The sequence below is a fragment of the Hypomesus nipponensis genome, chromosome 4 (assembly GCF_054491055.1).
Source record: "Hypomesus nipponensis isolate SF chromosome 4, ASM5449105v1, whole genome shotgun sequence".
Lineage (NCBI taxonomy): Eukaryota > Metazoa > Chordata > Actinopteri > Osmeriformes > Osmeridae > Hypomesus > Hypomesus nipponensis.
This window is the reverse complement of record NC_140364.1, coordinates 3,904,958-3,931,686: the sequence shown is the minus strand read 5'-3', so window position 1 is coordinate 3,931,686 and position 26,729 is coordinate 3,904,958. Positions and strand designations below refer to the sequence as shown.

General features: G+C 49.1%; 1 protein-coding gene across 2 annotated transcripts in view; it reads left to right on the top strand.

The window, feature by feature from the left end:
* The window catches only part of LOC146295071 (CUB and sushi domain-containing protein 3-like), a 232,640-nt gene that overhangs the window by 12,754 nt on the left and 193,157 nt on the right, over positions 1–26,729 (top strand). For both annotated transcript variants that reach the window (XM_084695753.1, XM_084695752.1), the window contains exon 2: positions 22,236–22,458. In XM_084695753.1, coding sequence (XP_084551879.1) covers positions 22,236–22,458 — 223 coding nt within the window. The remainder of the gene's footprint in view (positions 1–22,235; positions 22,459–26,729) is intronic.

Here is a 26,729-nt window from a genome sequence, read left to right as displayed (position 1 = left end):
AACTTTTCACTGAACTTTGACATTTCCCTCTGTCTTCATGACTAATGAACACACACACGCACATACTCAAGCAGTCTAGCCAAACGGCCTAGCTTAGCTTGCTAGCCTAGCGGGTTAGTTATCAGCCTAGCCTAGCAGTGAAGAGGTCAGGGCTAGCTTAGCATGATGGTTTATTAATGGGTTAGCATACCATTATGGGTTGGCCCAGAGTGTTAGCCTAGCAGGATAACTTACGTAACGTAAAGGGTTAACCCAGTGGGTTAGCCTAGTGTAGCCAACTCCGGAGCCTGCCATAAAAGCAAGGTGTGGGAGGAGAGCAGCATTGGGCTGACAGGCTGTCACTAAAGGACATACACACATTTACATGTCTTCATTTAGCAGACACTTTTATCCAAAGCAACACACACTCTCCTCAAGGGACTACATATTCAAAGTGTGTGTTTGTGCCCCTCTTACAAGCCTGGGGGTCAAGTCACGCAGACAGACATATTTCAAAATGTCACAATACAACAAACACATGTCCCATTGAGGCTGAACTGAGCTGTAGGTGTCATGAAAGCCTGGGTACTTCTACACAGACTACAAGTCTGTATACTATATGCACCTGTGGATAAATACTGTATGTGGTCTGCTATATCAGCATGAGGTATTATATATAAAATAAAAATAAAACGGTATCAGTGGTATACGACATCAGTAGTATCACCTGTCAGTAGTATTCTACCCAGTAGTACTCTGTCACTAGTATTTGACATCAGTAGTATTCTAGATCAGTAGTATTCTACCCAGTAGTATTGTACATCAGTAGTCACAAACATGTGCATAGCTTCTGTACCGATCACCTCAAAGAGAATAGTGAACCAATCAGATGCAATCTCCAAAAGATCAAACAACACAGGATAATTACTCTAACGTGTAATCCCCCCATTCTCTCTCGCTTCACGCTCATCACAATCTCTTTTCTCTGGTCTCTGGTCTCTCGGCTCTGTCTCTTCTCTCTTCCCTTTCTTTCTTTCTTTCTTTCTTTCTCCCTCCCTCCCTCCCTCCCTCCCTCCCTCCCTCCCTCCCTCCCTCCCTCCCTCCCTCCCTCCCTCCCTCCCTCCCTCCCTCCCTCCCTCCCTCCCTCCCTCCCTCTCTCTCTCTCTCTCTCTCTCTCTCTCTCTCTCTCTCTCTCTCTCTCTTTCTCTCTTTCTCTCTCTTCTGTCACACTCTCCTTCTCGCCCTCCAACTCTCTCGCGTTCCCTCTCTCCTTCTCACTTTTCTTCTCTCTTCAGCAGCTATCGTCATCCTTGCACACAAAACAAATCTATTATATTCCAAACAACAACTCTTCACACCCCATCACTGAGTCATACATGCATGGATCCTCTCCTCTCCTCCTCTCCTATCTTCTCCTCACATTTTCTCTCCTCTTCTCATCTCATATACATCCCCCCTCCCCCCAGTAAATATAAATTTAACACCACCGTTTATTTTTCCATAAACTGTTTATTGTGTTTTGAATTGAATCCCAGTGCTGAGTTACAGAGAGGCCTGTACGCCAACCTGATTGGTTCTCACAGACGCATAATCACGGCTTCAGACTTCAGCGGAACCAATTAGAAATGATCTAGTTAAGTCCTCTGGTGAGGAGGAGAGGATGGAGGGAATGGAGAGACGGAGGGAGGGACGGAGCGGCTTGAAACTGCAAGGAGAGAGGGAGCGAGGGACTGGGAGATGGAGAAGAAGGGAAGAGTTATTGGTGAGTTGAGTGGAGGGGGAGGGGGTGGAAGGGAGGGAGGGAGGTGAAGTAAGAAGGCATGGAGGATGGAGTGGAGGAGGGGGAGTGAGAGGAAGGAGAATGGGGTGGAGGAGGGAGAGATGGATGGATGACAGGGGGAAGCAGTTCTCTGACAAGAGGGGACACACTGTTGAACACTATCTCTGGTTGCTCCCCTGTGAACACACTCAGACCCTGACGACGTGTGTGTGTGTGTGCACGTTGGCGTGTCTGCATCTGTGTGTGCGTGTATTAGTACGTGATGTTTGTGTTATTGTGTTTGTGTTTGTATGTGTATGCATCAGTGTGCGTGTCTGTGTGTGCATCACAGTGTGTGTTTGCGTCCCTGTTTGTGCGAGCGAGCATCAGAACTCAGACTCAGTCCCAGTTGTGTTGTATTTAGTCTTGACTGAGTTCTTGGTAAAGGTTCAGGTCAGAGCTCGGGGGACTATATTCTATAAATATATAAACATCTCACTACACAAAGCTCTGGGGTAGCGGTAGAGCTTTGGAGACAACATATATATACATATAAATATAAATAAAATAAAAAATATATAATATATATACCTATATATATTTACATTTATATATATATATATATATATATATATATATATATATTATATATATATATATATATACCAATCAGAATGCTTGAGTTCATCCACCCGTATTATAATTATATATATATCTTTGGTGATGCTGCACTCATATGCAGTATGTATATATAGTGTTTTGAGATAGACAGCGTGTGTGAGTTTGGTTGCACAGGAGAAGAGAGCCAGGAGAGAGGAGGTTGCTACCATGAAGAGAGCTGTTCAGCCTTCCCTGATCTCACCGCTACAGCAGTGGACGTCCTCATCCAATTTAGATGGCCAACGTAAGAGAGAAGAGGTGTGTGTGTGTGTGAGAGAAACATGTGTAAGCGTGGGCTGTGTGAATAGGGTCGGATTGCCAGAGGGAATGAGCTCCATGCAGAGCCCAAATTGGACAGGGCCCAGAGTGTATGTATGTGTGTATGTGTGTGTGTGTGTGTGTGTGTCTCCCTCTGCCAGCCCAGGGTGGTTTCACTCAGGTCCTCCCCCACACTGATTACTCGTTTAGCAGACGAAAACCGTCAAATCTCTGATTCTGCGTCTGTGTCTCTCTCTCTCTCCTCCCTCCATCCTTCTCTCCGTCTCCATCTCTCTCTCCCTCCATCTCTCCATCTTCATCCTTTGATCATTCGCTCTCTCTGTCTCTCTTCTCCCTCCATCTCACTCTCCACTCTTCAGTCCCCTCTCTCCACATCTGTCCCTCTCTCCCATTCCCCTCTCTCTCCCCTCCCTCCACCTCTTTCTCCCTCCTCCCCCCATCTCTGTCTCCCCCTTCCCTCCATCCCCCAGCCCTCCACAGCAGACCTGTACACCTGGATTAAAGAGGACAAATGAACCGTCGGCGTGTGCGTGTGCTTGTGTGTGCGGGAGAGACTTCAAGTGTGTTTGTGAGGGAGACTGCGTGTGTTCATCAATAAGATTGTGTGCGTGGGAGTTCCAGCGTGTGTGTGTGTGTGTGTGTGTGTGTGTGTGTGTGGAAGGTTAAGGCAGATCTTGGTGAGGATGGCAGGATGCCAGTCTAATTAGTTTAGGATGCAGTGGGCAGGGTGCCCAGTCCGGGACATCAAAACAGCCTGTGTGTGCAGGGGCAGTAAATGCAGGGCAGTAAATGCCACCACTACAACTGATAGCAACAATAATTCTATTAGAGGAGAATTCATTCCTCTGATGTAGCTCTGTGCTCCAGCCATGACAGAACAACAACAAAAGCTTTTCTGCTGTGTGGTGATCTGGCCTTTTAACAGACTGCCCTGTCTGGGGACTGTGCCTGTGCCTGTGTGTGTGTGTGTGTGTGTGTGTGTGTGTGTGTGTGTGTGTGTGTGTGTGTGTGGGTGGGGGGGGGGTTCTCTGTGTTTGAGGTGTGTGTGCATGTGGGTAAAGAATGAGAATTGTGTTAATTTATGCGCTGAATTAGCTGGTGAATGGTAAACAAAGAAGCTCACATCTGTGCCTGTGTATGGGTGTGTGAGGGTGCGTGTTTGTTAGTGTGTGTGTGTGGGGGGGGTTGTACGTGTGTCGGTGTGTGAGTGTGTGTGTGGGTATCTGAGGAGGAGCATCATTAATCAGAGGGACGTTTAAACAACCTGTGGATTTTGGGTGCATATGTGTGTGTGTGAATGTGTCTATGTGCATCAATCCGTATGTGTTTGTGTATGTAGGCATTTCTGTGTATGAGTGTGTTTGTATGTGTGTATTCCTGTGTGTGTATCCATATCTGTTTGAGTAGGTGTGTATGTCTGTGTTTGTATGTATGTGTGTGTGTGTGTGTGTATAGCAGGCCAACAGGGGACTGCTCAGTGCAGTTCATTACCTCTAGTCAGTGCTTCTGATAGCTTGGCTGACAGCAGTGGGCCACAACACCATCCAATAGACTTCATTTCCCATGATGCCCTTATCCAGCCCAGGGAGAGATGCTCTTTAGATGCAGCACTGATCTAGGACCAGCCTGCCTCCACCCATTTCAGCCATTTCATGGTGTGTGTGTGTGTGATTTAGCAGTCCTTGTAGTTTTATGAGGAATCGGTTTGAACACATACACACACATACACATCTACACACACACACATTCACATGAGGTGGGGTAAAGGTGGTGGGTGAGGGGGGTGATGGGGGGGTGATGGGGGGGTGAGGGGTGGTGGGGGTTTGAGAGGGTTGAAGGGGGGGTGAGGGGTGGTGGGGTATAGGGGGTGGATGAGGGGGGTATGTGTGTGTGTGTGTATGTGAAGGCCATCCGGCCAAGTGTGTGTGTGTGAGAGAGAGAGATAGAGAGACCAGAGGATCAGGAATGGGTTGGGTGTGTTCAGGGCGTGCGTTACACAAGCTTTGAAGCGGTGTCGGGTCCCTCTTCCTCCGTTTCACTGCAAATCCACAGTAATTAGTTTATCTTCAACTGCGAAAATGAGGATAGCCCGCTCTCCTCCTGCAGTCAATCGTCCACCTCCTGTCCTCTCATTATCTCAATACTCTTCTACTGTTCTGTTTCTCTGTTCCTATTCCACTCTCTGGCACCTTCTATCTCAGCTCCCAGTCTCTCTGTGAGTCGTCCTCCTGGCTCCGGTAGAGGCCCTCCCTCCCTCCCTTCTCCCTCCCTCCCTTCTCCCTCCCTCCCTCCCTCCCTCCCTCCCTCCCTCCCTCCCTCCCTCCCTCCCTCCCTCCCTCCCTCCCTCCCTCCCTCCCTCCCTCCCTCCCTCCCTCCCTCCCTCCCTCCCTCCCTCCCTCCCTCCATCCATCCTCCCTTCTTCTCCTGCTCCAGTTCCTACAGTATCACTAACACAGACAGTGTTTGTTTCTGTCACCCCCCTTTTTTCTCCATCCTCCCTCTCTCTCCGTTCCCTCGCTCTCTCTCTCGCTCTCGGTCTCTCTCTCTTGGTCTCTCTCTCTCTCTCTCTCTCTCTCTCTCTCTCTCTCTCTCTTTGGTCGTTTCTCCCTCTCAGTTTGCTCTGTTTTCCTCCCAGACTTTCTGTCTAACAGGCTCCCTGCACTCCCTCCTCCGCCTGTTACCTAGGTTACTGCCGGCAGAGCAGCCAAGGCTGCTGGCTGTGATGTCACAGCGTGTGATGTCACAGCAGGAAGTTGGCCTTCGAGGAGAGGGGGAGGGAGGGGAGGAGGAGAGAGGAGAGGAAAGGCGAAGAGAGGAGAGAAGGGGTGAGGAGGGGAGGAGGAGAGGAGGAGGAGAGGAGGGGAGGATGGAAAGACGAGGGGAGGGGAGGAAGAGGGTAGGAGAGGAGAAGTGGAGGAGAGAGGAGAGGAACGGCGAATAAAAGAGAGGAGGGGATAGGTTGCGGGAGAGGGAAAGAAAGAAAGAGCGGAAAAGAGGAGGGGAGGGGGAGAGTGATGGAGAGGTGCATTCCAGAGAGATCTCCTGACCTAACTGGCTGGTCATGATAGCTCCTGGGAAAGCTGCAGGCCAGATATGCCTGGGGTGTCCATGGCTGGTGCTGCCAGATTAGGTTGAGAGGGTTTTCAGGGTTGCCAGATTTGTATGGAAAATGGTTTGCCAGGTTTGTGGAGTGTTCATGGTTTCAGCACAGATGGACAAGGCCCTCTGGATGAGACTCAGACCAGGCACTGACCACCAAGCCTCTCCTGGCATGCTCACACACACACACACACACACACAGTCCGGCTGAGGTCAAGAGGATGGGAGGCTCAAGTGCTGGGCAGCTTGTGCGTGTGTGTGTGCGTGTGTGTGTCAGTATGTGTGTATGTGTGTGTGTCAGAGTATTTGGCTGGTGGAGGGTGTGCATATCACAGTATGTGTGTGTGCGTGTGTGTATGCGAGTGTACGTGCATGTCTGCGTGTGTCTGATTTGCGATGTGGCTCGGAAATGCCAAACGTCTTTGACTTTTTGACTCCAACCGCTGAAATTCTTTTAGAAGTACTTCTGCTCCCTGATCTCCTGCTCTACCTTCTAATGCAGCTTCAGAAAAAAGCTGCTGCTAAACAAATGAGACGGAGCTTCTCTGTGTTTGTGTGAGCACATGATTGTTTGTGAGAGGATTGGAGACACATGTGTATGGGTGTGCGCGTGTGTGTGTGTGTGTATGTGATGCTTTGTTTAACCACCCTTGTGGGGACCAGAAATCCTTGGAATGTACGTGGTATATAGGTGATCATATGAGATCATCATATAACATATGAAGAGAGGAGGGGATGAGGGAGGGAGAAGGGGTGCAGACGGGAGGAGGGGTGGGGAGGGGGATCAAGAGGGGAAGGAGGGAAGCCAGGAGCGAGAGGGGGAGTAAACAGAGGCGGAGGCGATCCGAAGGGTGACAGACGCGTTGAAGGGAAAAGCAGTCTGAGAGTGGGAGAGAGAGGCTGTTCTTGGAAAAGAGAGGAGGGGAGAGGGGAGACGGGGGAGGAAAGGGAGGAGAGGGAGGGGAGGAGAAGAGGGAGGAGGGAAGGGGGGAAGGAGGTAAAGAGGAGAGAAGAAGGAGAGGGAGGGAAGGAGGGAATTGGAGAGAAATGAGAAAGAAAGGTACGTAGGACAGAGGAGGGTTGCCATGGAGAACAATGAAGTCACAGGGGGAGGGATATTCCTGTGTATGAGTGTGTGTTTGTGTGTGTACATGTGTGTGTCTTGTAAGGTAACATTTCTAATAAAAGCAGAATGTAGGCCTGTCCTACCCCAGTAAAGGAACTGTCATAGGACAGTCATATTGATTGTCAGATTATTACAGCCAGTCAGAAGCTTCTTAACTCTCTCCACTGTCAGTACCCTCTCAGGGGTAGATACAGAGAGAAAGCGATGGGGAAGAGAGCGAGAGAGCTTAGAAAGGTGTGGAGCTTCAATTGAATCATTAGAGTCAGATTATTGATCAAGCTCTTTGTACTACATCATCTTACTAGAGGCCAATTCCCTTAATGAACCCCTAGACACACACACAAACACACACAGGACTGTCTCACACACACACACACACACACACACACACAGACAGTGTACACACACGGTAACCACATGCACTTCACACACAAACTAGCCAACCAGTAAATTCATCTAAAGTACACTAGCTAGCCACTAAACTAGAGTAAGGCTGGGTGTCACTCTGCCCCCACCTCTAAACGTTACCGTTAATACACTGTTCAGTTTACCCATCGTCCTTCCAACATAGGGGGATTTGTTTTGGTTGTTTGGCCAATAATAACCCCCTCGATTAGCTAACCATAACATTAACAACTGAAGACCAAAGAACAGAGACGGACTTAAAGCGGAGGAACTGATGAGGGAAATGGAGTCCAGGTGTGCGTAATGGTGATTGACAGCTGCTGGCATTCTGCTGACCTCACGCCGCAGGGAAGGAGCGGGAGAAGACGTGATCATTTACGTTAAACTCATTTGCCTCTAGCGTAGCCTAGGGGTAACACTTTGGAGTTTCCAATAATACCTTTGAAAAGAAGGACATTTCTTTCATTTTGTTTTTCAATTGGTCACACATAAGGTGTACGCATGATTTTCGGAGAGTTCCTTTATTTCGTTGCTGCAGCAAATCATCTTTAATACATGAACCGTAGAAACGTCTTGACCGATGATTGGGCCTGGAACTTGGAGAGTTTGAATGCTTGATAACGGAAGTAAGTGCATATGTTTGAAATGAATTGTAAACAAGTGTATATGTCAGTGTTAGTATTTATCACGGCATCTCCAGCTGGGATAGGGAGAGTCAGATATTGGTAAACACACACACACACACACTCAACAGGGAAATCGAAAGGTTTTTTATCAGACTCTGAAAACTCTTGCCTTCCTAAGAGACTCACTATTCAATCACAAAGGTCACCGGATCTACTAGGAATGGTTTCCAAGAGAACTGAGCTGTCAGTAGGCGATGCTTTCATGCAGGTTCGGTTAAATCTAGAGCATACATTGCCGTGCCAATGTACCCTGGTTAAAAGGGAACCACTGTTGAGACACAGAAACCCCAGGGTTAAACCTGTAGTTCCCTCGCTAACCCCCAAATCCTGCTTGGTAGTGTGGATCACCTCTCTGGCCTGACCCATGTTAGCTCTCCAACATGGCTGTGTTGCCAGTAACCAGTCTGAGGCACGAGTGTTGGTTCCTGAACGTGTGACACAGGGATAGCACATTGTTGCAGCCACTAATCTGCAGATTTGGCAACGTTAAGGTAAACGCACGTGGGCGTGTTAGAGGAAAACTCCATCTTATTTTGAGTCCTTTCCATGTTGGCTGGCTGTCATTTTGCAGCTATTCTGACTCTCCGACTGGGTCCTCTGCTAGTCCTCTGCTATGCATTCAGGCAGCGAATTTGCTTCTATGTCTGGATGCGCTTCTGTGTGTGAATGTGCTTCTGTGTCTGGGTGTGGTTCTGTGTCTGGGTGTGGTTCTGTGTGTGGATGTGGTTCTGTGTGTGGATGTGGTTCTGTGTCTGGGTGTGGTTCTGTGTGTGGATGTGGTTCTGTGTCTGGGTGTGGTTCTGTGTGTGGATGTGCTTCTGTGTGTGGATGTGCTTCTGTGTGTGGGTGTGGTTCTGTGTGTGGATGTGGTTCTGTGTGTGGATGTGGTTCTGTGTCTGGGTGTGGTTCTGTGTGTGGATGTGGTTCTGTGGCCGGGTCCTTCGTAGTGGTGCATCAAGGTTGCTCTCTCCAAGTTAAGTTTCTTTCTTTTTTCCCTCCAATGCAATATGCTTCATGGGCATGAATGTTCAGGTTAAACAGTGTTGCCAAAGCAGTCCACAGTGAAAGGCTAACACATGCAATTATTAACCCATCTTAGCACTTAATCATCAGCAATCATAAAACAAATGTCCGGTCAAATATAATGATGCCAAGTAGAAGATAATGTATGTGTGATGACAAATCTTGAGGTCTCTCCCTCACTCTGTCTTAATCTCTCCCTGTTCCTCTTTCTGTGTCTTGCTTTGTTCCTCTGTCTCTCTTTGTTTGTCTCTCTATGTCTCTCCTTGTGAGAGAGACAGAGTTGGAGGTGATTGGCTCCACAGTGGAGTGCAAGACTGAGAAGGGCAGGTGTGACTCTGATTGATTCATCATCTGAGGAGAGTAGGAAATACTCTGAATCTAACAGCAGTGGTAACACAGTGAGTCACCCCTCTCTCTCTCTCTCTCTCTCTCTCTCTCTCTCTCTCTCTCTCTCTCTCTCCTCTCTCCCTCCATCTCTCCTTCCATCAGGGGGGGTGGGTGGCAGGGTCATGCTGGTGTCACAGAATGTAGACATATATGATTCATAGAGACATGATTCACCCCGACACAGATAGGAATGGTTTGAGGTATGTGTGTGTGTGTGTGTGTGATGTTTTTTTACAGTTCACTGAGCTCATAACATATGGCTTGATGCAAGTCCTTTTACACCCAGAGGGTGGGGGGTGACTGGGTCGGGGGGGGGGGGGGGGCTAGACTGCTTTGTATTCTAGTGATTGTTCAAAGCGAAAGCAGTTTGTAGCTGCATGCGTGTGTGTTTGTCTGTTTTGTAGGTATGTGTGTTGTGATGTGTGCTGAGGTGTGCTAAGGCATGTAGACGGCGATGTTTTTGATATGTTAGTGTGAGTGTTTGTGTGTGTGTTGTTGTTATGTTTAAGTGTGTTAGTGTGTCTAGGTGTGTTAGTGTGTCTGGGTGTGTTTGAGTGTGTCTAGGTGTGCGTGTATGCTCAGTTTGTGTTTAGGTGGATGTTTATTCCTAGCGTGTCTAGTGTGTTGTTGCTGTGTGTGTTTTCCAAAGGGACTCAGGCAGGTTCCAGCTCGCCAGCCTCCATCACACTTTCTCTTCTCACACAAACACACACTCACACACGCACACACACACACACACACACACGCACATGCACACCCACACACAGTCACAGCTATCAAGGGTCAGTCAGTGTTTACAAACTCTGATTGCCTCCATCAGTATCAAACAATACTAAGACTATGATTACATGTCTTAGTATGGGTGACTGGGATTGTGTACGGGTACTGTAACCATAGGACTGGTTACTGTAACCATAGGACCGGTTACTGGAACCATAGGACCGGTTACTGTAACCATAGGACCGGTTACTGTTATCATACGACCGGTTACTGTAACCATAGGACCGGTTACTGTAACCATAGGACCGGTTACTGTTATCATACGACCGGTTACTGTAACCACAGGACTGGTTAATGTTATCATAGGACCGGTTACTGTAACCATAGGACCGGTTACTGTAACCATAGGACCGGTTACTGTAACCATAGGACTGGTTACTGTTATCATAGGACTGGTTACTATAACCATAAGACTGGTTACTGTAACCATAGGACTGGTTACTGTTATCATAGGACTGGTTAATGTTATCATAGGACCGGTTACTGTAACCATAGGACTGGTTACTGTTATCATAGGACTGGTTACTATAACCATAAGACTGGTTACTGTAACCATAGGACTGGTTACTGTTATCATAGGACCGGTTACTGTAACAATAGGACTCGTTACTGTTATCATAGGACTGGTTACTGTAACCATAGGACCGGTTACTGTAACCATAGGACCGGTTACTGTAACCATAGGACTGGTTACTGTAACCATAGGACGGGTTACTGTTATCATAGGACGGGTTACTATAACCATAAGACTGGTTACTGTAACCATAGGACCGGTTATTGTAACCATAGGACTGGTTACTGTTATCATAGGACTGGTTACTGTTATCATAGGACCGGTTAATGTTATCATAGGACCGGTTACTGTTATCATAGGACCGGTTACTGTTATCATAGGACTGGTTACTGTTATCATAGGACCGGTTACTGTAACCATAGGACTGGTTAATGTTATCATAGGACTGGTTACTGTAACCATAGTATGGGTTACTGTAACCATAGGACTGGTTAATGTTATCATAGGACTGGTTACTGTAACCATAGTATGGGTTACTGTAACCATAGGACTGGGGAGGGGGAGGGGGAGCAAATGTGAGGGAGAGAAGGTATTTGTTTGTGAGTGCTGGCTTGGGCTCCATCTTTGTGGAGGAATATATTTGGATCTGTCCGTCTCTCTTTTTCTGTCTCTCTCTCTCTTAATTCAAAATAAACAAATAAGCTTTATAAGCCTGAATGTTCAGGTTAAACAGTTTTACCAAAGCAGATTACAGTGAAGGGAATTACCAAAGTACTTCTTAACACAACTAAATCATCATCAATCATGAAACAAACAATTATAAGAATGCCAAGTTGCATATAATGTATGATTACAATAAGTTATAATCTATGTATTTTTAATTAAAATTGTGCATGACATGTCAAGAGAATATTGCCAAAGGGAACACACTGTACTGTTTACAGATATGCATATATATATATGCGCATCTACTTTTGCATTGACACACACATATATGCTGTGTTTCTCTCCCCCCCCCCCCCTCCTCTCCTCTCTAAGCCTGCTGCTCTTCAGGGATGTGTAATTCTGGAGCCGGTGGAGAATAAAGCCGACTGCTCCTAGAAAGCTCCTCTCTCTCTCTTTATTTTCCTCATCCTCCTCCTCCACCTCTCTCTCTCCCTTCTCTCTCTTTCTCCTTCTCTCTCTTGATTTTCCTCCTCTCTCTCTCTCTCTCTCTCTCTCTCTCTCTCTCTCTCTCTCTCTCTCTCTCTCTCTCTCTCTCTCTTCGTCTCTCTCCCCCTTTCTCTTTCTCCTCTTTTTCCTTTCCTCTCTCCCTCCATGTATCTGTTACTCTGTTTCGCTGTCTCTCTCTCTTACTCTCTCTGTCTAGTTGGCGTCCTGTCTCCCCAATCCTAATCACACCATCCTATCAGTATGCAGCAGCAGCACCACCTGCCCTGTCCTCCAATCCCAAGCCTGTTCTTAGATCATCCTGTCTTTAAAAGCTCTGTATTAGAGACAGATACCCCAATGATATAATGTGTGTGTCTGTGTCTGTGTCTGTGTCTGTGTCTGTGTCTGTGTCTGTGTCTGTGTCTGTGTCTGTGTCTGTGTGAGTGTGAGAGAGAGAGAGAGAGAGAGAGAGAGAGAGAGAGAGAGAGAGAGAGAGAGAGAGAGAGAGAGAGAGAGAGAGAGAGAGAGAGAGAGAGAGAGAGAGAGAGAGAGAGAGAGAGAGAGAGAGAGAGAGAGAGAGAGAGAGAGAGAGAGAGAGAGAGAGAGAGAGAGAGCGCGTGTGTGTATAGTGTGTTTGTAGTAAGTGTGTCTGTTGCCTGGGAGATGCTACATTGGTGTGTGTGTAGACTGGAAGATTCTACATAGAGAAATTGCCTAAAGTGGCAGGGGGAAAAACCTGAAAATCAATTTGATTCGTTGTCAGTCACAATCCAAGCATTGTGTGTACGTCTGGTCCATGGTAAGAGGAAGATGAGCGGTGTGTGTGTGTCTGTGAAAGAGTGTCTGTGCGTGTATGAGAGTGTGTGTGTGTTTGGGGAGTGTGTGTATGTTTGGGGAGAGTGTGTGTGTGTGTTTGGGGAGTGTGTGTGTGTGTGTTTGGGGAGTGTGTGTGTGTGTTTAAGGAGTGGGTTGTCCACTGTTCACCCAAAACACAGAGGTGTAGGTGAGATGTTACTCAGGAACACTGACAAGTTTGTGACAAGGGAGAGGGAGAGGGAGAGGGAGAGGGAGAGGGAGAGGGAGAGGGAGAGGGAGAGGGAGAGGGAGAGATATTCTGTGTGTGTGTGAGAGAGTCTAATCTTGTTTCATGGTGTACCGAGTGCAGCCAGGTTAGAGAGTAGAAGTGTCAAACAGAGGGAGAAGTAATGTGTGTCTGAATTTGTCCTGCAGCTATGTGTGTGTGTGTGTGTGTGTGTGTAAGTGTGCGCGCATGTTCAAAACTCAACGTTGCCTCTTCTCCCTCCATCCTCTCTCAATAATAAAAATAACAATACCGTGTTTTTTAAATCCCATTTTGAAAGGCAGAGTAAATATACCATTAAAATCATTTTACTCTGTCTTTAAAAGGTGTGTGTATATATATATATATATATATATATATATATATATAATTACCAGTTAACCTCCATCCCTTCCCTCCTCTTCCCTTCATTTCACAATTCCTCTCGTTATATATATATATATTCATTCACAACGAGAGGAATTGTGAAATGGAGGGAAGGGATGGAGGTTAACTGGTAAACACAAGATTGAAAAGGTGAGTGTTGAGGCCCTGTGTGAATTCAATTCAATTTTCTTATTTTATCAAGAGGGACAGTAAACATTCATGAACATTAACATGTAAATGCACCCACTTATAGCCAAAAGGCTAGTTTCTGCTGGCAGTCCCCCTGCCAGAGTGAAAAAGCTATACAACCTTAAAAAAAGGCATTAAGTTAAAATATCCTTAACCATGGGTAGAAAGGAAAGAACAATGGTTACACACAAGTGGTAAATATAATTCTACTGCTAAAAAATAATTATAACAAATAATTATACTGCTTACCCAGTAATGATCACATTTTTGGTTTATTATCAACCATGGATGACCGGGTCCTTTCCCGTCAAATGTAGCTGAGGAAGGTGTTCCAGAAGGAGGGTGCTGCTACTGAGAATGCCCTATTGGCCCAAGTCTGGAGTCCGGTCCTGCCGGTGTTTTAGTGTGGCTGCATCCACAGACCTGAGGCATCGGATGGCGGTGTGGGTCAGCCATGTTACTCACGGCTTTGGAGGTGCTGAGCAGCATTTCAAAGTGAATCCTTCAGCCGGGAGCCAGTGGAGGTTGTGGAGGACAGCGGTGGTGTGATCTCAGTGATGGGTGGAGGTGAGTTTACGGTCAGTGGACTTCTACATGTATTGAATGTTGTCGGGGATTTTGATAGGCGAGCCAAAGAGGATGCTGTTGCAGCAATTGAGTCTGGAAGTGATGAGGTGGAAGAAGGCTCTTTCTTTTGTGACCTGGTGGACGTGAGGCAGGAACGAGAGGGTAGGGTCAAGGAGGATTCCAAGGTTGTGGACCAGGGTGGAGGGGGTCGAGGACGCAGCCATCGATGTCGAGTGAGAAGGTCTGGGTGGAATATGTGCTTGGGCCGATGATAAGGAATGCAGATTTGTTGCAGTTGCGTTGGAGAAAGTTCCATTGCATCCATGCTTTTGTGTGGCAGGCGAATGGAGGTTGGAGTGAGTGGCTGAGGGTGATAGTGTTGAAGGAAATGTAAAAGCTGGAGGTTATTGTTGATAACCTATTAAGTTGAGTGCTGTCGGCATAGCCGGGGAAACAGAGGCCATGACGACGGATGAACTGTCCAAGAGGAATGATGTACAGGATGGAAGAGGAGGGAACCAAGCACTGAACCCTGGAACCCTGAACCATGGTGACTGGTACTGAACCCTGGAGGACACCATGGTGACTGAACCCTGGAGGACACCATGGTGACTGGTACTGAACCCTGGGGGACACTATGGTGACTGAACCCTGGAGGACACCATGGTGACTGAACCCTGGAGGACACCATGGTGACTGGTACTGAACCCTGGAGGACACCATGGTGACTGAACCCTGGAGGACACCATGGTGACTGGTACTGAACCCTGGGGGACACTATGGTGACTGAACCCTGGAGGACACCATGGTGACTGAACCCTGGAGGACACCATGGTGACTGGTACTGAACCCTGGAGGACACCATGGTGACTGAACCCTGGAGGACACCATGGTGACTGAACCCTGGAGGACACCATGGTGACTGGTACTGAACCCTGGGGGACACTATGGTGACTGGTACTGAACCCTGGAGGACACCATGGTGACTGAACCCTGGAGAACACCATGGTGACTGGTACTGAACCCTGGAGAACACCATGGTGACTGGTACTGATCCCTGGAGAACACCATGGTGACTGAACCCTGGAGAACACCATGGTGACTGGTACTGAACCCTGGAGAACACCATGGTGACTGGTACTGATCCCTGGAGAACACCATGGTGACTGGTACTGAACCCTGGGGGACACTATGGTGACTGGTACTGAACCCTGGAGGACACCATGGTGACTGAACCCTGGAGAACACCATGGTGACTGGTACTGAACCCTGGAGAACACCATGGTGACTGGTACTGATCCCTGGAGAACACCATGGTGACTGAACCCTGGAGAACACCATGGTGACTGGTACTGATCCCTGGAGAACACCATGGTGACTGGTACTGAACCGTGGGGGACACTATGGTGACTGGTACTGAACCCTGGAGGACACCATGGTGACTGAACCCTGGAGGACACTATGGTGACTGGTACTGATCCCTGGAGAACACCATGGTGACTGGTACTGAACCCTGGGGGACACTATGGTGACTGGTACTGAACCCTGGAGGACACCATGGTGACTGAACCCTGGAGGACAGCACAGGGACAGGGGCAGTGAAAAATTCAGTTATTCATAGAGATGTGTTGGTGGCTGTCTGAGTTCATTGACAGCCACCAAACGGAGCTAAATAAGGAGCCGGTTATGCCGAGGGAGAGCTGAGGGAGGATGGAGCTGTCAACGTTATCAAAGGCGGGCGAGGATGAGGATGGCGGAGGAGGATGGTGAGGAAGCCAGAGACAGCAGAGAGAAGTGTATGATTGATGATCGTCAGCGGGGCGGCCTCTGTGCTGTGTTTGGAAAGGAAGCCGGATTGGAAAGGTTTGTAGTGGTTATTGGATTGGAGGTGGGATTTCAGTTGATGCGGGCCAATGGCTGGAGGATTTTGGACAGAAAGGGAGGTTGGAAATGGGTCTGTAGTTGTCGGGTGGACCCAGGTCAAGTCCAGGTTTTTTTTTTGTGTGGTGGTGAGCTGGATTGTGGGGGGATGAGGCAAGTGTGCCAAGAGGAGTTCATTACATCGGTGATGAGTAGGGAGAGCATGGGGAGTAGGGAGAGCGTGGGGAGTAGGGAGAGCGTGGGGACTAGGGAGAGCGTGGGGACTAGGGAGAGCGTGGGGAGTAGGGAGAGCGTGGGGACTAGGGAGAGCGTGGGGAGTAGGGAGAGCGTGGGGACTAGGGAGAGCGTGGGGAGTAGGGAGAGCGTGGGGAGTAGGGAGAGCGTGGGGAGTAGGGAGAGCGTGGGGAGCAGGGAGAGCGTGGGGAGTAGGGAGAGCGTGGGGAGTAGGGAGAGCGTGGGGAGAGCGTGGGGACTAGGGAGAGCATGGGGAGTAGGGAGAGCGTGGGGAGTAGGGAGAGCATGGGGAGTAGGGAGAGCGTGGGGAGTAGGGAGAGCGTGGGGAGAGCGTGGGGAGTAGGGAGAGCATGGGGAGTAGGGAGAGCGTGGGGAGTAGGGATGTAACCAAAGTCGGAAAAAAGATTAGGATGAGCACGTATATGAGCCGTTTGAAAGGTATTAACACGTGTCATAAACACAACATTGCAGATGTATGCATCCGTGCACCCATATTATAAGGTACAAGCTGTCACCCATTTCTCTTGCTAGCTAGCATGAGGGGGAAACCTGCAACAATTTGGCTTATGTTGATTGCTTTTCTGGCAAAAAATATTGAGTGTAAAATGTTGTATCAGCATAGAACAACTCCTCACCCCTCACCGTCGGCCTGCCAGGGAGCTGGTCAGCTGACCAGGTACTTGCACTGTTGGTGAGCACCATGGTGCTATTTCAGAAAACAGCCAAGTGTCCATTAGTACTCATCATTTGAATTCGTAGTCCCTTTAATGAGCACAGACCCCAAAAGAAACGTTTCACTAAACACAATGAATGACACGTGTTTCGCGTTAGGCTCAGCCAACTTCTGGTGTCCATCCTAATTCAGACCACCTGCTGTATGTTGCTGTAGAGATCCAGATGATGGCATCTTGTTACACCTCTAGTAGGGAGAAAGGCCTCGACCGGAAAGGAAGACATAGGGTCAGTGGCACAGGTTGAGGACTTCATGCTAATGCCTATGGGGAATTGGTCAGAAGGATGTAAATGCTTGGATGCAGTGGGGAGAGCGGTGCAGGGGTGGGGTGATGGGCTAAGGGCCAGGGAGGGCGGTGCAGGGGTGGGGTGATGGGCTGAGGGCCAGGGAGGGCGGTGCAGGGGTGGGGTGATGGGCTGAGGGCCAGGGAGGGCGGTGCAGGGGTGGGGTGATGGGCTGAGGGCCAGGGAGGGCGGTGCAGGAGTGGGGTGATGGGCTGAGGGCCAGGGAGGGCGGTGCAGGGGTGGGGTGATGGGCTGAGGGCCAGGGAGGGCGGTGCAGGGGTGGGGTGATGGGCTGAGGGCCAGGGAGGGCGGTGCAGGGGTGGGGTGATGGGCTGAGGGCCAGGGAGGGCGGTGCAGGGGTGGGGTGATGGGCTGAGGGCCAGGGAGGGCGGTGCAGGGGTGGGGTGATGGGCTGAGGGCCAGGGAGGGCGGTGCAGGGGTGGGGTGATGGGCTGAGGGCCAGGGAGGGCGGTGCAGGGGTGGGGTGATGGGCTGAGGGCCAGGGAGGGCGGTGCAGGGGTGGGGTGATGGGCTGAGGGCCAGGGAGGGCGGTGCAGGGGTGGGGTGATGGGCTGAGGACCAGGGAGGGCGGTGCAGGGGTGGGGTGATGGGCTGAGGGCCAGGGAGGGCGGTGCAGGAGGAGGCAGCCTTCTGGTTGTGTATTGTGTCAAAGTTGGTTTGGAGAAAAGAACGAAGGGTGGGTAGAGGGTGTAGAGATGGTGTCCAGGGGTCGTCTGCTTGTGGAGAAGGAGTGAGGGGTTACAGATGGCGTCCAGGGGTCGTCTGCTTGTGGAGAAGGAGTGAGGGGTTACAGATGGCGTCCAGGGGTTTGAGGAGTCTATGGATGGCGGAGCAATGCATTTTGGGTTGTTGCAGCCAGATTGGAGTGATGGAGGAGTAGTGAGAGGAGCTGCTCCTCTCCCCTCCTCTCCTCCTAATCTCCCCTCCTCTCTCCCCCCCTCTCCTCTTCATCTCCTCTCTCCTCCATTCTTCTCTTCTACCCCCTCTTTTCCTGGCAGACATGTTTTAGCCAGAGAAGGCAGAATGCTGCAGCTGTGCCTCCATGGAGTGTGTGTGTGCTTCCATGGAGTGTGTGTGATGATGCACGTCATCTCTGTCTGGGAGCCTACCTCACACTTACCCTAATGGGCACTGTGTGAGTCATTTTGCAACACACACACACACATACTGATACACATGCACACAGATATATACATAGACACACACACTGACAGACACACACTGACACAAACACAAAAAACACAGATACTCAAGCACACACACACACACGGCATGGCTTAAACAGCCTTTATTCTCACCTCAACTAATTACCCCTTTGGGGGAACAGATAAACTCACATAGCTTTCAGTACATGTGTGCATCAGTATGTTTGCGTGTCTGTGTGTGTGTATCTCAGTGTGTGTGTCTTTGTGTCTCTCTGTGTGTCTGTATGTGTGTGTGTGTGTATGTGTGTGCATGTGGATGTGCATCAGTGTATATGTGTGTCTATATGTATGGTACAAATGTGTGTGTGTGTGTATTATCAGTACCAGCCAGCAGACAGACAGTGTATTGTGTTGGCAGACATGAGGTCATCTGTTCATTGAATCCAACCAATGGAGCCTTCACTCAATCATGTGCAACTAACCTCTCTCTCTTTCTCTCCCTCCTTTAACTCGTTCTATTTCTCTCTCTCTCTCTCACAACTTTTGGGTTTTTAAGGAAAACGCTATTGATAAACTCTCTGCAGTTCTATCCCGGTACGTTGTGTTGGACCAGCCATCTTGGTTGTAGTCCTTATGAACGTGTTGTTTGGTTTTAGTCCTAATGAGTATCTTGGTTGTAGTCCTAAGGACATTCTTGGTTGTAGTCCAAATGAGCACCTCGGTTGTAGTTCTAAAGATCTTCTTGGTTGTAGGCCTAATGAGCACCTTGGTTGTAGTCCTAAAGATCTTCTTGGTTGTAGGCCTAATGACCAACTTGGTTGGAGAAGGCCCTAAAATTGGCCTGACTGACTGACTGTAGCTAACAACTGTCACAATCTATGTTGCTCTGAAAGACATTTACACACACACACACACACACATACACACTCCATAATCATACACTCACTACACACAGTCTCACTCACAAACACACAAACTCACACACAAAAATAAACATTCATACATAAACACACATGCTTAACACACACACATATGATCACACAAATTCACAAACATATATATATATATATGCACACATGCTGTCATTTACACACACACCAACAGCTCATTACTGTTAGGGTAACTGTGTGTGTGTTGTCTTCCTATCCTCATTTGTCAGAATGGCATCCGTAATGACCAATGACAGGCTGTGGTGCCATTAGAGCCGGGAGCTCGGCAGCCCTTCCCAGCCAATCAGGTCCAAGATGACGAGCAATGAGGAAAGGCAGACAACCGACCAGCATGGCATATGCCTGTGTGTGTGTGCCTGCGCCTGCCTGTGTGTGTGTCACAGACCATTAGCTAACTGGAGCTTATGTAATCATAGTTGAGTATTCCACAGGCTGTATGTGCTTCAGCACATGCATGCTCCCTCTGGTGCACAAATCACTGCTGCCAGCGGCTCCGAGACAAGATCACACAGACATGGTGCCGTGTGTGTGTGTGTGTGTGTAGAAGTTTCTAGGTAATTGCCCAGGTGTGTCTATTTGGATCAAGTAAAATGAGAGACTGAGTGACCTCGAGTAGAGGGGGAAAGGAGAAGGGGAGAGGGGGGGGTGGTAGGAAGAAGAGGAGGGCTGGAGGAAAAGGGGAGAAGGGGGTGGAAGAGCAGGAGGGGGGGGGGAGAACATGAACACGTTTTTGGTTCCACGTACGGAATAGTCCAGCAGAGAACGGGCATCGTCGAAATAATGAATCAATGAAGGAAGACGGGGAGAGAGATCCAGGCAAGAGAGTCTGGATGTGGAGGATGTCCCAGGGTTTCCACTGGGCTTCTGAGCTTGGTGGTTGATCTCCCCCAAGGTGTCTGGAGAGCACAAGAGGAGATTGTCCTCCTCCGGGTGTCTGGGCAGCAGAAGGGAGAGTCCAGCAGGCGATGGGGAGGGGGTGGGATGTGAAGGTAGAGACATGCCGTCTGTTAGCTACATGATTCACAGAAAGCATGCTAGCTCGCTGTTGACTACATCAATTACAACAATAATGCTAGCTATCCGTTAGTTTATTAGGGTTGCCACGCGTCCTGGATTTTTTTTTTTCGAAGAGTGGCCATGTGTATACTTTTATTTGCGACGACCCTAGTTAGATACATAATGCACTGCAAGCATACTAGCTATATGTTATCTAGAATCTAGCTTCGCCACAGTGTTTTACCATGAATCACAGCAAGCAAGCGCGCTACCTCCATGTTTCACCGCAGGTGTGTGTCTGATGTGTTGGGTCAAGCTTAATTAGTGTCCACCAGCAGATAGGAGGTGGTCTAATTGTGATGTGACCGCACTTAGGGAAGCTCTCTATCACACACATGCACATACACAAGCCACACACACACAAGCCACACACAGACATGCACGCACACACATGTGACTGTGGCTGGTTTGTTTTTTTGGAGAGTTGCAAGCTGCAATACCAACACCATCTACTATGTTTTTATGTCCATACTACTATTCTATCAAAAATGTCTATGACACCCTTATAGGGAACCCGACTAGCCAGGACAGGATACCAGCCCTGAGAGAGAGAGCGAGAGAGAGCGAGAGACAGCGAGAGAGAGCGAGAGAGAGAGAACAATCCTGCAGAGACGCACCTCTGCTCTGAACTGGGGAGGAGGGGAGAGGAGAAGATAGTTGGAGGATGATCAGGAGAGAGAATATATGGAAAAGACCTTTTCCTCCCCCCCCTCTCTCTCTCTCTCTCATTCCTCTACCCCCCCCCCCCCCCCCCCCTCGGCCCATTCTCTATCCCTCCCCTTCTCCATATTCTCTGTCACGGCCTCTCTCCCATCCCCTCATCCCCGGCCCCCTTCCACCCAACACAACCCCTCCCCCCTGCCCCTTCCCCTCGCTCAGAGAAGGGACTGATATATTCCTCTCACGGCCTGCTAGTAAATTACATCTGGAGTGTATTACTAACTCTGGACAGGGGAAGGCCAGGCACACACACACACATCACGCACACACGCACACACACACACTGCATGGCTGCTGGTGGTATCGTCTCGTGATGCTTGGTGTCCAACCCTAACCCCATCACCTCTTCTCCATCCCTCTGTCCATCCATTGCTCCCTCCCATGTACTTTTCCTATCTCTCCATCCCTCCCTCCATCTCCTGCCTGGATTGATTGTACACGAGTGAGTAAGTGTGTGTGTGGACATGTGTGTGGAGATGTGTGTTTTTTGTGTGTGGAGGTGTGTGTTTGTGGAGGGGGGGGTTTAAGGTGCGTGTCTTTTATGTGGAGGCGTGTGTGTGTGTGTGTGTGGGGGGGGGCGGGGTTTAAGGTGCGTGTCTTTTATGTGGAGGCGTGTGTGTGTGTGTGGGGGGGGGGGCTGGGTGTGTGGGTGTAGCGGTGTGACTAATAGTTTAGTGACTTCCTGCTGAGTGATTGTGTATCCTGCTGGGCTTCAAACAGGACATGCTGCTGCCAGAGACCAGCTACAGCACACCATCCTGGGTGTGTGTGAGTGTGTGTGTGTGTGTGTGCATCCTGGGGAGAGACCAGCTCTAGAGGACATCATCCTGTTTGTCTTCTCCTACTAACTATGAATTTCTGATGCTTGATCTTCCACTGTACTTTCCATACAGTATGCACAGTTAGTACGTGTTTTGGATTAAAGTAAATAAATGCTAAATGAATAACATGTCATGTAGATTGTACGTGCACCTGGAATGCACACTGTATAGACCGAGAGAGGGGAGAGAGTGTTGAATGTTAGAGTTCACCTCACCTATTCACCTGGTATAGAATATGCTCATATACTCACCTGGCAGAGACCAGCTAAAAGTTGTTGTTCCCCCTGTTGGATTTGATGTTTCTAACTTCTCTTCCTCCCCTCGTCCCTCTCCTCCAGGGTTCGTGTATACGTGTGGGGGGATGTTAAAGGGCAGGAACGGCACCATCGAGAGCCCAGGTTTCCCGTACGGCTATCCCAACGGTGCCAACTGCACCTGGGTCATCATCGCCGAGGAGGGCAGCCGGATACAGGTCCTCTTCCAGGCCTTCGCCATCGAGGAAGAGTACGACTTCCTGTCGCTCTACGACGGACACCCCCACCCTGCCAACTTCAGGACCAGGTGAGAAGGGGGGGAGAGAGCGGGGTGGAGAGAGAGGGGGGAGAGAGAGGGAGGGGGGGAGAGGGAGGGGGGAGGGAGAGGGAGGGAGGGGGGAAGAGGGAGGGGGGAGAGGGGCGGGCGACATCCTTGCTGTTTGTTCTTCCAGGCTCTCAGGCCTGGAAAAGGATTTGATTTATTTAGCATTTTCTACCTTCCTTCCCTCCTTTCTCACGTCTTTGTGGAGATGTTTCACTCGCAATCCTGTCGCTCTCTCTCGGCCTCCCTCTCTGTCACTCTCTTTCCCTGTTTCGTGTAGAGCGGCGTGCCCTTCACAGGAAGTAGAGCGGGACACAAGGTTCCACGGGTGACATTTCCACAGATGCCGCTCTCATTAGTCACTTCCTCCTCCGGCCCCAATGTGACCACCTGATTGGTGGACGATTCCGTAGTCTGTGGGAGGTGAGGAGCGGCCCCTCCTCAGACGCGACAGAGAGAAAACTCTCTAGGGTTAGGGTTCAAACAGCTGCAGATCCGTTGTCAAACGAGAACGTTCCGGAGAAATCCTTCTCAGTAATTAGGACTACAGACTGGAGCAAGGCTATTAACGAGTTACTGTAATTACTCTCCCAGCTTGATTAGCATGTGCCAGACACACACACACACACACACACATACATGCCCTCTCCGGCACTGTGTTGGGCTGGAACAGGATCCGTGTCTTAGCTTTGTACCTGGAGCAGGTTATCATGCAGGGTGTGTGTGTGTGTGTGTGGGGGTGTGCAAGACAGAGACAGAGATAGGGAGACAAAGACAGAGAGAAAGAAGGAGAGGGGAAGATTAGAGCTGCCACTGATATTGCCCTCTCTAAATCTGGTGTAATATCCCTTTAAGCTGCTCTTGAAGCAGGTGGACATAAGGGACTGATCTCGTTTAGCTGCTCAAATACAATACAGACACCATGGTGTGTGTGTGTATGTGTCCTCTACAGCCAGAATCACCACAGCCACAATGGTGTGTGTGCGTGTGCGGGGGTGTATGTGTGTGTGTATGTGTGGTCATGTTTAACCACCCTTGTGGGGACTAGAAATCCTCACCAGTAATGTATTTGTAAAGTGGGTTGGGGGTTAGAATTAGTGTTAGGGTTCAAATTTGTTTTAGGTGAGGGTAAGGGTAAAGGCTTGGTGCTCACACGGTTTGGAATGGGAGTGAATTGTCGGTCCTCACTGGGATGGTAAAATAAACCTGTGTGTGTGTGTGTGTGTGTGTGTTTGTCTGAGGGGGGGGCCCTGTCATGCGGAACTTGGACACATCTGTAGCTCTTCAAACTGCCTAAAAATAACATCCTGCTCAGAAATGCAACAGTCAGACAGACCAGGGAAATACCTTAGTCTGCAGTGATGCCCCTCTCTCTCCCTCTCTCTGCCCTCTCCCTCTCTCTGGCCTCTCCCTCTCCATCTATCTGCCCTCTTCCTCTCCCTCGCTCTCCCTTCCTCTCCTTATCGCTTTCTTCCTCTCCGTCTCTCTCCCCTCTTTCTCTCTACCCATCTTTCTCCTTCTTCCTCCCTCCCCCTCTCCCTCTCTCTCTTTCTCTCTCTCTCTTACTCTCTCTCTCTCTCTCTCTCTCTCTCTCTCTCTCTCTCTCTCTCTCTCTCTTACTCTCTCTCTCATTCTCTCTCTTCCCTCTTTCTGTCTCTCTCGCTTTCTCTGTCTCCCAATATCCTGTCTCTCTCCCTCTCTTTCTCCCCCTCTTTTTCTCTGCCTCCATCTCTCTTCCCTTTCCCCTTCTCTCCCTGTCTCTCTCTCTCCCTCTCTTTCTCCCCCTCTTTTTCTCTGCCTCCATCTCTCTTCCCTTTCCCCTTCTCTCCCTGTCTCTCTCGCTCACCTCTCCTTCTCTCCAGGGTAGGGAGGAGACTTAAAAGAGCCTAATTAAACAGTTAAACCTGTGAATAATGTAGATCTCTTTTGGCAGGCAGAGATGGCGGACGGACCGACAGACACGGAAGTAGACAGACAGGCTTGATAAGCAATACAACTCGAAAAGCAGGACTGTGTGTGTATCTGAGGGAGAGAGAGGGGGAAAGAGGGAGAGTGAGGGAGGGAGGGAGGGAGGGAGGGGGAGAGGAAGAGGGAGAGAGGGGGGAGGGGGGAGTTCTCTTAGGGCGTGAAGTAGTTCTGGAAGCTAAACTGCCATCTGTCTGTTCCTGCCTAGATTCCTCAGACCACCCCCCCCCCCCCCTCCCAACATACACACAAACATATACACACATACAGTCACGTACAACAGACACTCTTCCTCAGCTGTCATTTAGACTGTTTACTCTCAACATCCCTCTTTTTTCTCCCTTTCTCTCCTTTTCTCTTCTTTCCTTCATCCTTCACTCTTTTCCTGTCTTGCGTTTCAGTATTATGTGTGTATTTGCTACTACACAACAAGAGAGGTGGGGAGAAGAGGAAAGGAAAGAAAAGGAGAGGATAGGATCTCCAGTCTCTGACAGTGCTACCTAGTGGTAGACTACGTGTACTGCATCTCTGTTTACTGCACTAAATCCTAGGGTATTTGCATTCTAGTGAGAATCTTAAAGTCTATCCTAGCCCAGATCTTGCCCCACTAACTACAGGGGCTTACTAGATAGATAGCTACTAGAACAGGGGACCAACTAGCTAGGCCCTACATCAAGGAGCTAGCTAGGGCTAAGATGGAGGGTTAGCTAGGGTGGGACTAGTTATTTAATATAGTTAGTTATTATAGTAGTTATTATAATTATATATTATAGTATAGTTATTTAAGGACTTGGACAGTGGCTCAGGTCATTTCCTTGGGGGCTTGGGGGAAAAATGATTAAATGTAAATGTAAATGTACAAGGGGCTGGCTAGCAAGCTACCTAGGGTCTAACTCAGAGGGCTGGCTAGGGGCTATGAGATGAGTCTAGGTAGCTAGTTATATAAGTGCTGGAACAGGAGACTAGCTAAATAGGGACTTGAATAAGAATAGCTAATCACTTAAGGGCTGCAGGGTTAGCTAGCTAAATAGGGGCTAAAGCTGTGCTTGCTAGCTAATTTATGAGTTAGGACAGGGCTAGCTAACCAGCTAGAGGCCAGAACTTGGATGGCTGTAGCTAGGGGATAGGACAGGGCTAGTTGGCTAGTGTGTGTCAGGGACTATAGTGGAGCTAGTTAGTTTGTGTCAGGGACTAGGATAGAGCTTCTTAGAGGTTAAGACAAGGCTAGCTAGCTAAAGGTAGGACACAACTAGTTAGCCAGTGTGTGTTATGTACTAGGATGGAGCTAGCTGGTGTGTGATAGGGAGTAGGATGGAGCTAGCCATGGGCAGAAGGGTGTGAAAAGCCCTTTAGAGTCTTTAAATATCTTGCCTCGTCTAGGTGCTAATTGGCTGCCTCTGTGGACAGATCCAGCCACTACATCACCGTCTCAGCATGGTGTGTGTGTGTGTGTGTGTATATGGGAGATAGAGAGAAAGAAAGATTGTGTATCTTTATGTGTTTGTGTCTGTGTATATGAGACAATGTGTGTGCTTGTGTGTGTGGAGAGATAGACACTGTGTGTGTGTGCGCGCGTGTGTGTGTGTGTGTGTATGCACCAGTCACCCTCCCAGTCTGGCTGGCTGGCTGTATCCTGTAATTACGTCCCTTTGTGAGAGAAATGTCTGTTTAAGCTGCTTTGCTGGACTTGACTCTGTGAAGGGGAGGGTTGAGCGGTAATGTGTGTGTGTGTGTGTGTGTGTAGAGCAGTGTTCCTGCCTAACCCTCAGGCTGGTTGAGAGAGTGTCTTGATCTTCTGCTTTTGATCAAAGTTAGTCAAGTAACGTCCATAATCGGAACATGAAACTGTGTTCGCCCACTTCACTAAAAGCTTCATGGTAACAGTGCTCCAATCACATGCCTCCTCCAGCTGAACAGTCCTCCAATCACATGCCTACTCCTGCTGAGCACAGGATGCGAATAATAACAATCCTCCAATCACACGCCTCCTGCCGAACTCAGGAAGTGAATAATAACGGTCCTCCAATCACACGCCTTCTCGCATGCATCTTATCTGATATGAGACGGATAATTAATCCTGTATCAGCTATTGTGTGGGTGTTTGTGTGTGTGTTTCCAGAAAAAAAAAAAACCTGTTGACAGTGAAACTAGCATCTGTGAAACACGCATGTAATGGTTTCCCACTGTACATGCAGCTATCTGACATGCACGCTACAGACACACACACACAATCGCACACACACACACACCACAGCTGGACTGACCCAGATTCCTCAGAGGTAGATGAGGTG